At 39.7% G+C, this 12,105-nt stretch overlaps 2 protein-coding genes and 1 long non-coding RNA gene across 4 annotated transcripts; 1 reads left to right on the forward strand and 2 right to left on the reverse strand.

Moving 5' to 3' along the window:
- Positions 1–300: 300 nt before the first annotated feature.
- On the reverse strand, positions 301–1,594 carry LOC137948842 (uncharacterized). Its single transcript, XM_068795020.1, has 3 exons — positions 1,290–1,594; positions 1,141–1,185; positions 301–1,044 (listed from the first exon to the last, which is right to left on the reverse strand). The coding sequence occupies exons 1-3, from the start codon at positions 1,525–1,527 to the stop codon at positions 902–904; spliced, it is 426 nt and encodes a 141-aa protein (XP_068651121.1). The 5' UTR covers positions 1,528–1,594; the 3' UTR covers positions 301–901.
- Positions 1,595–3,223: 1,629 nt separating this feature from the next.
- Positions 3,224–4,581, reverse strand: LOC137949021 (uncharacterized). Of its 2 annotated transcripts, none has more exons than XM_068795278.1 (5): positions 4,262–4,581; positions 3,991–4,161; positions 3,839–3,917; positions 3,635–3,709; positions 3,224–3,522 (listed from the first exon to the last, which is right to left on the reverse strand). In XM_068795278.1, exons 1-5 carry the CDS (start codon positions 4,459–4,461, stop codon positions 3,496–3,498), a joined length of 552 nt encoding a protein of 183 aa, XP_068651379.1. In that variant the 5' UTR covers positions 4,462–4,581; the 3' UTR covers positions 3,224–3,495. The 2 variants fall into 2 exon arrangements, with proteins under 2 accessions (XP_068651379.1, XP_068651380.1); XM_068795279.1 differs by having other exon boundaries at positions 3,224–3,544.
- On the forward strand, positions 3,630–4,304 carry LOC137949023 (uncharacterized). Its single transcript, XR_011111674.1, has 2 exons — positions 3,630–3,775; positions 4,020–4,304. It is a non-coding gene; the product is annotated as an uncharacterized lncRNA (long non-coding RNA).
- Positions 4,582–12,105: the final 7,524 nt, after the last annotated feature.

The raw sequence follows: 12,105 nt of genomic DNA on the forward strand, positions 1-12,105 counted from the left end.
GTACTTAAATTGCACTGCATTTTTTACTTGGACATGAACTTCATCTCTCATAAACCTGTCACACTCTGGTTAGCTCATGGAGCTAGGTAGAGCAATTCTTCTGGAATTCGAGTACGACTTAAAACCCTAAACCAGCTCGCATACTTGGGAGTGAAATTACTCGTCAAATTCGTTTTTCAAATTTCAGAAACTGGAGTGTGCCAGAAGGGTAGCAATTGTGCAAGCAGTCAGATGAATCGAATGGAATCGGCACTGAGTATTATCATCAAGGAACCACGCTAAAAACTTGAAAGCTTAATATGGCTCAAGATCATGGGCATTGGTTTATTAATTTATTCAATAGACTGACAACGTTAATCCCCCCCTAAGAGTACTAGATCACATATCCTGAACTGCATCTGCACACCACAAAAGGGAACTTCTACAAGCACAGATTTACAATGAAACCAACGGAGATACGTACAAATCCGTCCTTGGCAATCGGAGCTCAAAGCGCTGTGGAATTGCGCGCCAGCTGCCACCTTAATCAGGCGGGGAACAGTAGCCGTCAGATCCAGCTGGCGATGAGCATGAGCGCAGGGTACTGATTATACGCTCCACCCGCGCATAATAGAAGCAAACACTCCAGGCAGAGGAGAGAGGAAGAAGATGTCCGTGCGGACACACACCGACCACCGCTCTCCCATCACTCTCGAAATTAACAAAGAAATAAGCAGAAATGAGGAAAACCTGAATTCGTATTTATGACAAAAGCGCTATTCCGCACCGGGAAACTCCAACAGCCGCTTCGTTGTCTTCTGTCACGTGCCGATCGTCGTATTCAGGGTTTCCGCTGAGAGAGGGAGGGGCCGCACGTGAAGCCGTCGCGTGCGTAAAATAGACGGAATTCCGATCCGGCGGACTAAAAGTTCCCCAGTTTTCTTGATAAATACCGCGGCTGAGACTTGCGAACTCTTCCGGCGACCTCCTGCAAGCTTCGATGGCTTACAACAGCTAGAACATTGCCTTTCTTAATCTCCAACAGTCGCTCGAAATCGGAATCAACTGCACAACACACAAAATAATCAGAAAAAGAAGAAGCTAAATACGGTTTTCAAAGAAACGAAACCGAGCTTCTGAGTTTTTTGTCCCGCATTGTACCTTGCGGAGCAGAAAACCGTTTCAAACCTCCAAGTTTAAATAACTCTGAGCAAAAAGTAAAAAAGAACGATGAGAATTAAAGAAAGAAAAAAGAAACCGAAGAACGAAAGGAAAAAGGAAAAGACGATGAAAGTCTTAGGATTCCTTACCTTCATCCGACGGAGAGTGAGAAACCAAGACAAGAATGAGGAAACAAACCAAGACGATGAAAGGAATAAAATGTATCATAGAATCCCTCCCATGAGACGATCGGTGAACCTTCTCCGCCTTCTTATCACTGTCTCTCTCTTCTACGTCTCTACGCTTATCGTCGCTATCCAGGTCCTCCTCCTTAAAGCCATGGACGTGGAGCTTCGTTGCCGGAGATCCGAGGGACTGTCTCTGCATCTTGTGAGAAGAATCGAAAGAGAGTGAAACGTCGAGGGAGAGAGAGAGAGAGCGAGAGAGACTCTTTAAAGGGAAAGGCAAAAATAGAGTCTCCTCTCCTCGTCCAGCCTGGCTTGTATTTACAGCCTCCGTTAATTACCTCGCTGTTGCGCCTGTGAACAAGCGACCTTTTCTTTCTCGGACGCAGATGCCACACGCGCGTCTATGTACGTTTTTGAGGTTAATGATTAGCCTCAACGACTAGGGAGATTGATAAAAGTCAACAGTTGGAGTTCGCTAGAAGTCTCAAATCAACGGTCGTGATCTTGTCTCTGGTGAAGATGGGTCCGGATGAAAGTGGAATTCGCGCGTGTAGAGTTTGATCTTGCACAGCCACCGAGCTGGATAAGCGGGGCAGGAAATTTTAAGGGGAGAGATAAAATGTGTCTGGACTCGTAACCCGACTCAGCCTAAATGAAACCCGGGTTGGTCACTTGAATCGTTTATCAATATTTCGTAATTAATTTTAAAACTAGAATCAACGCTAGTAAACTCATAATATAAACTGGTTTATGTATTTATAAACTGTTGAAGATAAGATATGAAGGTTCTTAATTGTAATTGGACTCTACTACTTTTCTCTATTATAAATAAGGGTTTATGTGCTCAGATTACATCAAATCAATGAAGTTTTTTTCTTTTTCATAAATTCAACATAAACCTTAATTTACCCAAATAATTATATCATTACCGCTATAATTAATCGTAGTACAAAAATCATATTATAAAGACAATGGGTACATAAAAATCGTTTTATTTCAAATGTTGAGGCATTTATCCACTATGTAGGTAACACAAGTATGTGATAATAACAATTAAGGAGCTTTTGAAAAAGGCAAATACATAATTTAAAATACTAAAGTAGAAATATATGAAAAATGAATCTATATGTAAATATATAAGGCCAAGCCATTATAGGGCTTGTGGGGGGGGTATAAGCCAGGTATTCTTAGCAGTCTAATTTTCCATATTATAAGAAATTTTAAGCAATTAAAGCCATGTTTATATGTATTATCTTTTTTCCTCCACATTATAAGGAGGTTGGACTCAAATTCACTCAATGTTGGTTGTTCCCAAATTTTTATTCTTTAGAAAAGTTATTATATTACAAGAATTTATAACAATGCCATTATCTCCATTTTATCATAAAAAATTGATATAATAAAAAACTTAAAATAACACGAACACAAATGCATAGAATAACAAATAAATAATAAATAAAAAATATATATGTTTAAATCATTTAATTTAATTTTGATGATAAAAATGAAAATTAGGGGCAATTAAACTTATAGGGCATATTAGTGACATATGTTAATCACAAGCAGAGCATCAAAATCTTCCGATTGTGAACCCGTATCGAGTGTAGAAATCTGTAGAGGAGGAACCAATTGAGATGGTAGAGAAAATAAGTTGTTCGAATTCATGTATAAATGGGTTTAGTAGTGGAAGATGGAGTTCTTAATAAATCTCATGTAAGTGAGTGAGTGTAGTTTGTAAGGGGTACTAAATTCTAATGGAAAAATTATAACTATTGCTCATGGATTTTTGTTTTCATAAGAAGGCATTTGGATTTGATTAGTATATGAATTAGCATTGGGGTTGATTAGTATATGAATTAGCATTGGGGTTGATCCACTCTAATAACATGGAGAAGTGAATGGAATGGACTAACCTTAAAGGCTAGTAAATCCTAACACATTACATAAGAAGAGGGTGAAGCCCTCGGCTCATTCATACATAGGTTCGGAAGAACTCATAAACAGCAAGAATTGTTCCAATCGTCTCAACTGAAAAACGAAACATTAAAAGAAAAGAAAAGAAAAGAAAAGAAAAGAAAAGAAAAGAATGCTCCTTCTCCTGCGTCTGTACATCCCTCTAATAACTTTACCAGTGCAAATCCTGCTCAGAGTCTCAGCTACTTTCCAATCATGGCCAGATTTCTTGCATCTTTTCCTTTATAACCCACCAACAATTACTATATCAGAAAACCAATTTCTTGATAAAAGAAATCCCACCAGAAGATCGATCAATCAGAGTGGAAAAGCAATGAAAGACTTCTTCTTACCTGGATAGCTTTAGTTGTGTTCAACACTTCTTCTTCTTTCCCGGCGCATCTCTCTAATAAGCTCTTGAGTTTTTCCTGTTTTCAAGAATGTAAAGCTACTTCATTCATATTTCACAGCCAACAAACAATTCCCCCGCTCAGGTCAGTTCATCTAAACGAGCAGGTAATCACAGAAAGAACGACGGGATTCTTCAAGATTTCTACCTCCAACGACCCGTTAATGATGCTGCAGGTGTTGCCGTTGTCATTCTTGCGTTTAATCGAAAGCAGCTGATCCAATGCCCTGTCCGACATTCGATTAAATTGTTAATTTTTTTTCGAAAACCAGTAGTTTATGAGATGATATTGATTCTTACCGTTTAGTTTCTTCCTTGACGGGTTGCAGCTCGCTTCTCACTGTGTCGACGGTGGCGGCCATATGCTTCAGCCGGTGAGCCAGAAACCTCTTCCGCGCCTCCAGCAGCAGCACCCGACGCAGAATGAGATTTCCCAGGTGGGTTCTGTTCACGGCAGCGGCTGCCACCCTTCTGCAATGAATTCAGCTACAACACATTAGAAAACTTTGCATTGCGACTTTTTTATTTTTATTTTTTTCTGGGTTGAAGCTGAGCTCTCCGTCTCTGTAACCTTTTCTTGAAACGACTGAAGCAGAGGGGATAAGCTTTCCTTTTCTGGGTCGCCAGCTTCTTGACTCTCGTGCATCTCTTCGTGTTAATGTTATTGGCTGCTTCTACGATAGCAGCGTCGCACAGAGACGACGAGGAGTACCGTCCGGCGGACGGAGACCCCGGATAAGGCTGAACCGCCTCGGCCGTCGTGTTCCTCATTCAAAATGCTTCAAGATGGCAAAGTTCTCGACCTGAAATTCTCAGATTTAACAAAAAAAAAAAAAAAAAAGCAAACGGAAACGAATTCTCAGAGAAGATACGAAATCAAGAAATGCGAATGGTGTGTGGTGGGAAGGGAAGAAAAATTGGTCAAAAGGGCCAGAAGAAGCTAATTACTGACCTGTCGTACTGAAGTTGGAAACAATCAGATCGATCCTACTTTCCTGTGAGACTGCGAGTACGGCGAGGACGGTTGGAAAGTGGAGACTCGCGTATTGGGCCCAGTAGATGGGGGCAGTCAGAGTGCGAGTGAGAATTGAGGCTGTCAGCATTACGAGGAAATGAGAGTCAAAGTGCGAAGACACCGATGACCGAACTAGACTGCTCGAGTCAGGACCTGCAGAGGCCGTACTCATCGGTCACTCATATTTACCCCCTCTGCCCCTCAAAAGTCTCGAATCTGAACGCCGGCATCCAATGTTACTCGAAGACAACAATTTCCTTCTTCGTTTTTAAAAAAAAAAAACTAAATACGTGAATTAATTTAATTAAAATTAAATATTTAACTAGAGCGGCTTGTCGGGAAGATGAACGCCCCGCCCAGACTGTTTGGGTGAGAAGACAACCGAGCATGCCTGCTGGGTCTTGTTATTTTCATTTTGTTAATTATGTTTTCATTTAGCAATCTTGTATATCTGGTAGTTCAATTCAACATCTCAAATGATATTTGAGTAGATCGATCTACTGCAACTGCCATCCTTTGAATTTTTTTTTCTCTTCCTTTGCCTCTCCACCCGTAATTCCTTTGCATCTACCGTCTTCCAGTAAAACACCAGTAGTGATGGATTGCTTCTCTCATCACCCTTCCATCATTCACCTCCCTTCCATCAATTGCGACATCGGCAGCCATTGGCCCATCGCCTTCCTCCCTCTCTAAGCTGTTTATGCAAACCCCTCACAATACTGACGTCCACCATTAGTTTGTACTCGCTCGTATTCCTCCCATTTTCTTTCCTTCATGTTAAGTTGTGGAGTCTAATTAACGTTTTACGCATAGTCAGCACAAATATCCACAATATATTGATTGTTGTTTCATTAATAGTAATTTGGGGATTTCACACTTGTCCTTCGATTGCCCTAGTTTTCTCCTAGCATTTGGGGGCGTCGTTATTAGGGTTATTCACGATCATGAGTTGGTGTGAAAGAGGTTAGAGAAAAATGCAAAAAGAATGGTGTGTGAGATTTTCTCTTGTAAACTTCTTCTTCATCATAGTGAATGATTGTAAGGGTGGAAGGACATGACATAGTCTTACCTTGAGGCGAACCTGTATAAATATTGGATGTTTGTGTTTGGTTCTTTTTTTTTCTGCGATATTGCTCTCGTTAGTATTGAATTAGGGTGACTAATTCTTAACACTTTTGTTGTCGAAAGATGCTCGTCACTTCTTTTCCTCCCTATCAAGCGTTCATTTCCTCGAGTTTTTTGTTGCACTCTCTCACTTCATCCATAGCCAGAAGCTCTCTGACCCTTGTTGCACTTCATTGAGTGTAGCGGCCATTGTTGCTTCCTGCCTCTGCAACTACAACTCTTGATCCCCTCCGCACAGATGACCAGAGCTTTCGCTTCTTTGATTGCGCCGCTAACACTCTATGCCTTCCTTTTGCTTCCAAGAATCCTTGAAACACATCTTTTCGTTGGACGATGAACTCTCTTTGATTTTGTTCGTCTCGCCCTCTCCCACCCTCATATTTGGTCTGACTTCTCTCTTGTCGCCCGATGCTACACATCTGTGTCGTGCCAATGGCCGTCGCCGTTGTGTCTCAATGACACTGAACACAACCTCTTGCCGGCACTGAAGCTACATTTCACCGTTTCGTAGAACATGATCGCCAGATCTAAGTTTAGGTAAATAAATTCCACCCCCTAGATGCCTTCCTGCTCACGGGAGTGCCACACATATGATAAAAATAATTTACCTTTTATATGCATACTGGTAAGTACCTTTTAAATTTGCTTCCATTATCTTTTACTTCCTCATATTTTTACTTCACCATTTTGACGAATTTTAGTATTATTATTGAGGATTTGGTTTAGGGTTTAACAATTGGGAGTCATCTATTTTCTTTTTCTTTGATTTCAATCTTTTTCCATCTCTCCCAGCCTGGTCAATTTTCCTTTCCCAAATGTTTTGCTTCATGCCTCCCTCAATATACCTGTGAAACCTCATTACCACGCCCTACGCCCTAGAAGGTTCATATCAAGTCCCTTCTCTGGCACAAATCTAAAAAAATTGATACCGTTGAATTTGGGGATTACATGCAATTCCATGCCAAGCCATTCAAGAAGCAAGGGTATATTGTAAAGAGATTATCTTATCTTACCTTCGGTTTAGGAGATAAGCTTTCTATTGTATTTATCTTTCTGTTATAATTATCTCTTCAGTGTAAGAGACAAGCTTATCATTGGAAATTGTATATAAATACCACACTTAATCAATGCAAAGACGTGGTTCAGTTCAACTTATCATATGGTATAAAAGCATATCGATTAATCCTCTGGATTTGCCTTCTTCCAATTTATTTTTTAATTCACTTCCTCTTGTTAAGTTGTGGAGCCTAATCAATGCCCACGCTGAGTCGGTACGCGGATCGACCTTCATAGTAAAGTCGCCATGGGGGTTGGATGGAGGGGTGGGAAGCCCTCCTCTCCGTCCGATCCACGATATATTAACTATTGTATCATTAAAGAAAATTTGAGAATTTTACTCTTGTATTGTAGTTACCCTAATTTTCTCTTTAGAATTGAGGGGCGTGACTATTAGAGTTTTATCATCACCGAGAAGGAGCTGGAGTTGTAGCTAGAGAGAGTTTCGAGAAAACACCTATAAGTGTGTGCGATTTCACTTGTAAACTATTTCATCTTTATAGTGGATTACTGCAATGGCGGAAGACAGGACATAGTCTCACCTTGAGGCGAACCTGTATATATCTTGTTGTTTTTTTTGTAGTTGCTTTTCCTTTTTTCCGTGATTATTATTTTTGCTTTCGTTAGTGTTGGAAGATGGACCCAAGCCCACACGACTAAAGAAGGCACACATATCCCAGTGTGTTGGAAGATGGGCCCAAACCCATAAGACCAAGGAAGGCCTACATATCCAAGAGTGTTGGAAGATGGGCCCAAGCCCATAAGATATAGAACCCACCATGATCACGTGAGATGGCATAAAAAGTCATACATAATAAGAAGTCTAACAGAGCCACAATTATTATGGAAGTAGGTCTCATAGAGAAATTTCAGTTTAAAGGTGTTTTAGTCATGTTAATCTTCTATTTATATTGGGCTATTTAATTATGCTAAGACTTATCTTTAAGTGTTAGAGTTTGGGTGTAATTGGGACAAATGTAGTTTAATTGTAATGTAGTTCAACCGCCTTCCTCTATTATAAATAGATGTTTATGTATTCAGATTACAATAAGACAATGAAGTATTTCTCTTTTCCATAAATTCAACATGGTATCAGAGCAGGTTCTGTGAGTTAACTCGATCAACCCATAGAGATAATGTGATCTTTTCTAATTTATTATCTCTTGCAATTTAAGTTCGTATTTCTCTTTTTTCAGTCCCCATTCCAGTTATTTGATTTACGTTTTTACCTATATACTTAGTTTTTCATAATTTATATTATATATTTAATGAAAGATATTCGAGACTACTTTCCAAGGAAAAATGATTTTTTTCAATCGGAGTTATCTACAAAGAGAAATCAATGCTTGAAGCAGCAAAGTCAGATTGCAAAAGAAGTTCGAGCAGCAGCAGAAAACTTCAACTTCCGAGCTATTTTATTCTATCAAGAATGAGATTTTATATGAAGAGTTATATATCAAAAGAAAGATATGCAAATCTATTTTTTACTTATTCAACCAATTTCCGATATGAGTTTTTTATATGGAGATATTGATCTTAGAAATGTCAATGGTCATGCTGAAATAAGAGAAAAGAGTTCTTAGTTTGGCAGAGACCAAAATCTATCACATTATATATCTTAATAGAAGTATATTTTATGAAGATATATTATACTTGGATGAAATTTATTTAAGTCTAATTTCATAAGGAGAATTTTTTTTGTCAATCTGATATATATTTAAGGATACATTTGCATTGGAAGAATCAAAGGTCATACTGGTATCCTGTTGCATTGAAAAATCTGAATTTAAGTCGATTGTTTTGTGTCATTTTTTTAGTTGCTGCTATAGATCAACTATATCAGGAAAATATCTCACTTACCCCTTTTTCTGTTACTACATCTATGTTATTCGGTTTAAGCTTGGAACATTACCATTACCTCCCAGCTTGAGGGGGAGAAGTAGAAGAAGTACAAGAAAGATGTATTTTATTCCATATGTTGTGGTAAGTTTTATGTGAACAAAATATTTAAGAAAGGGGAACCAAAAAAGATGAAGCTTTTGCATCTCAGAAGAATTTTTTGCAATAAAAAAAATTGAAGATCAAGAATCCTGACTTGCAGTAATAATTATTGGTAATATACCTCACTCAGCTTGATTCGATTCTATTTCTCCAGCAGGATTATTATTTTGTGGTATTCTCAATATATTCCTTGGTCAACATATTATTTGGTGCAGATACTCGCATCAAATTATTTTATGGGTCCTTTTACAAGGATTTTATTATTTTGGTTCATGTTATATGGGCTCAGGTCCATTTCAGTTGTTACTATTGTGTCTCTTTGGATGAGACATTATTATTGAAGAAGTGGTGGCCTCAACATCTTATCTTCCTTTTTACCCATTACCCATTTGTTATTTGGCAGCCTTTCTCCTACCATCCTTTATTTCACTCTCACATACCTCTTTGGGCCAACCTCTTGCATGTTGCTTTGGTTGCGAGTTTAAGTCCATCATGGCTGGGTGTTTTAAGTCCATTGATATATATATACCCATGGGTCTTTTATCGTCGTCTTGTGAATGACAGGCATTACCCACTTATCATGTCTTTTATTGCTATCTTGTGAATGACTGACATTTATCACTTATCATGTCTTTTATCGCCGTCTTGTGAATGATAGGCATTTATCACCCATTTCTACCTGTGAAAGTCGGTACCTGGGTTGGGACACTGTGATGGAGGAGTTTTTACTACACTTCTGAGCACTACGTATAGACCCACTGCCTGCGAAAGATAGGAGTGACACTACCTGAGAATGATAGGAGTGTGCCCTACATCCAGGATGGGTTATGACTGGAGTATGGAGCGATGTCATACGGTTTAGAGTGATTTTACTCTCACTTTTCTTATGCTAGTTGGGCCACATGGAAGAGAGCAACAACGTGAGAGGGAGTGTTAAAAGATATGGTGGACTGCCATTTTATATGAGAAAATCATATGCATCATTTGTAGCAAGCTGGGAGTTTATGATGTTCTCTCACCCCCAGCTTGAGGGTGAGTGTTGGAAGATGGGCCCAAGCCCACATGGCCAAGGAAGTCTCACATATCCAAGTGTGTTAAAAGATGGGCCCAAGGCCATAAGACCAAAGAAGGTTCACATATCCAAGAGTATTGGAAGATGGGATGGGTCTCACCATGATCACGTGAGGTGAAATAAGAAGTCTAATATAATAAGAAGTCTAACAAAGCCACAATTATTATGGAAGCAGGTCTCATAGAGGAGTTTCAGTTTAAAGGTGTTTTAGTCATGTTAATCTTCTATTTATATTGGGTTATTTAATTATGTTAGGACTTATCTTTAAGTGTTAAAGTTTGGGTGTAATTGGGACAAATGTAGTTTAATTATAATTAGACTCTAGTACCTTTCTCTATTATAAATAGAGGTTCATGTACTCTGACAACAAGGTGTCTAATTCCTAGCACCTCTGCCTCTCCACTCGTAACGCCCTCTCTACAACACGTTGTTCTTCAGCATACCAACTGAGCTTCCATGTGCCACTAGAATGGAGTTTTGACTGTTCCGATATGTTAAAAAGTATATTAAATATAATTTATGTTCATAATTATTGTATAATTTGGGTTATGTATTATTTGATTAGGCATAATGGGATGGGTGGTATTGTATTGGGCCCATGGGCCATTTTGTAACAGGAAAACCTAAAGCTTAAATACCTAATGAAAGGGGGAAAATCCCTAACGGAAACATTTTTATTCGTCGTTTGTCTGCTTCGTCTTCGCCGTGAAACCAGAGAGCTCAACGCTCTCCTGTTGGTGTTTGGACTGTTCCATCAGTCCCTTGAGTTTCGTTGAATCGTTAGTTCCCGTCAGATCCTTGATTTGTCATGGTATCAGAGCTAGATTCGTTCAAAGATTAACCGTCCGAAGCATCTTCGTCCGACTACTTGCGCTGTCCGACGAGTCTATTTTCGGCATTGATTTTTGGGGGTTGTGGAAAATTTTGTCAGGCGGTTCCGTTGCCGAAAAAGCTACGGGGGTTCCATTGCCAGGAAGAGGGTTCTCGCCAGCAAAGAGTTCTCGCCGAAAGGGGAAACGAAAGGGGTGTTTTTCGGGGGTTGTCGGAAAATATTGTCTGAGCTTGGGAAAGTTGTCTGAAACGCTCCACCGGCGGTTCCATTGTCGGAAAAGCTCCACCGGCGATTTCGTTGCCGGAGAAGCTACAACGGGAAGGTGGTTCTCATCGGGAAACTCGCCGAAAGGGGTAACGAAGGTACGAGTTTTTTTTTTTAAGCCGCGCGTTCGATTAATTATTTGGCATAAGGTCGTTTTGCAATTTCTGAAGGTTTGGAGGGCAAATTTGGAATTTCTAAAGGTGAGATGGTGTTTTTCGAATTTCTAAAAGTGTGGGGGTATAATTCGAATTTCTATTAACTTGGGGAAAAATCTTTGATTTCTGAAAGGGGGTCTATTTGAAATTTTTGAAAAGCGGGGGTATATTTGGAATTTCTTATCTTCGGGGGTGCATCAGGAATTTTGTTAGATTTGATCTTATCATGTCAGTAGACAAGTCAGATTTTACTCCTATTCGGTTCACGGGCAAGAACTACGGTACTTGGAAATTTCAGTTCCGATTATTTGTTCAGGGAAGAGGTTTATGGGGTCATATTGATGGGAGTGATCCGACACCTGGCGATGCTGACGCATTGTCAAAATGGATCATCATGGATGCTAGAGTCATGACTTGGATACTTGGATCTCTTGAGCCTCACCTAGTCCCAAATCTGAGGCCCTACAAAACTGCAGCAGATATGTGGAATTACCTCCACAAGGTTTATCGTCAAACCAGCACGACCCGTCAATTTCAAGTTGAATATGAACTTGCAAATTTCACCCAAGGTAGTCGTTCGATTGAAGAATATTTCTCGGGCTTCCAAAATCTATGGGTTGACTACACTGACATTGTTTACGAGGATGTCCCTGCTGCTGCTCTCTCTGCTGTGCAAGCTGTACATGAAACCAGTAAACGGGATCAATTCTTGATGAAGCTTCGTCCTGAATTTGAGATTGCTTGATCAAATTTGATGAATCGTCATCCAGTGCCGTCCCTGGATGCCTGTTTGAGTGAACTTCTCCTGGAGGAGTAGTGCTTTACTACTCAGGCTGGCATGGAACCTCGCGTTCAGGCTGATCTCTCGGCTCCTGTAGCTTATGTAGCACAAGGA

This window comes from Aristolochia californica, unplaced genomic scaffold, assembly GCF_029961685.1.
Source record: "Aristolochia californica isolate CCGP_79_NKW_82.1479 unplaced genomic scaffold, dmAriCali1.0.hap1 SCAF_13, whole genome shotgun sequence".
NCBI classification, from domain to species: domain Eukaryota; kingdom Viridiplantae; phylum Streptophyta; class Magnoliopsida; order Piperales; family Aristolochiaceae; genus Aristolochia; species Aristolochia californica.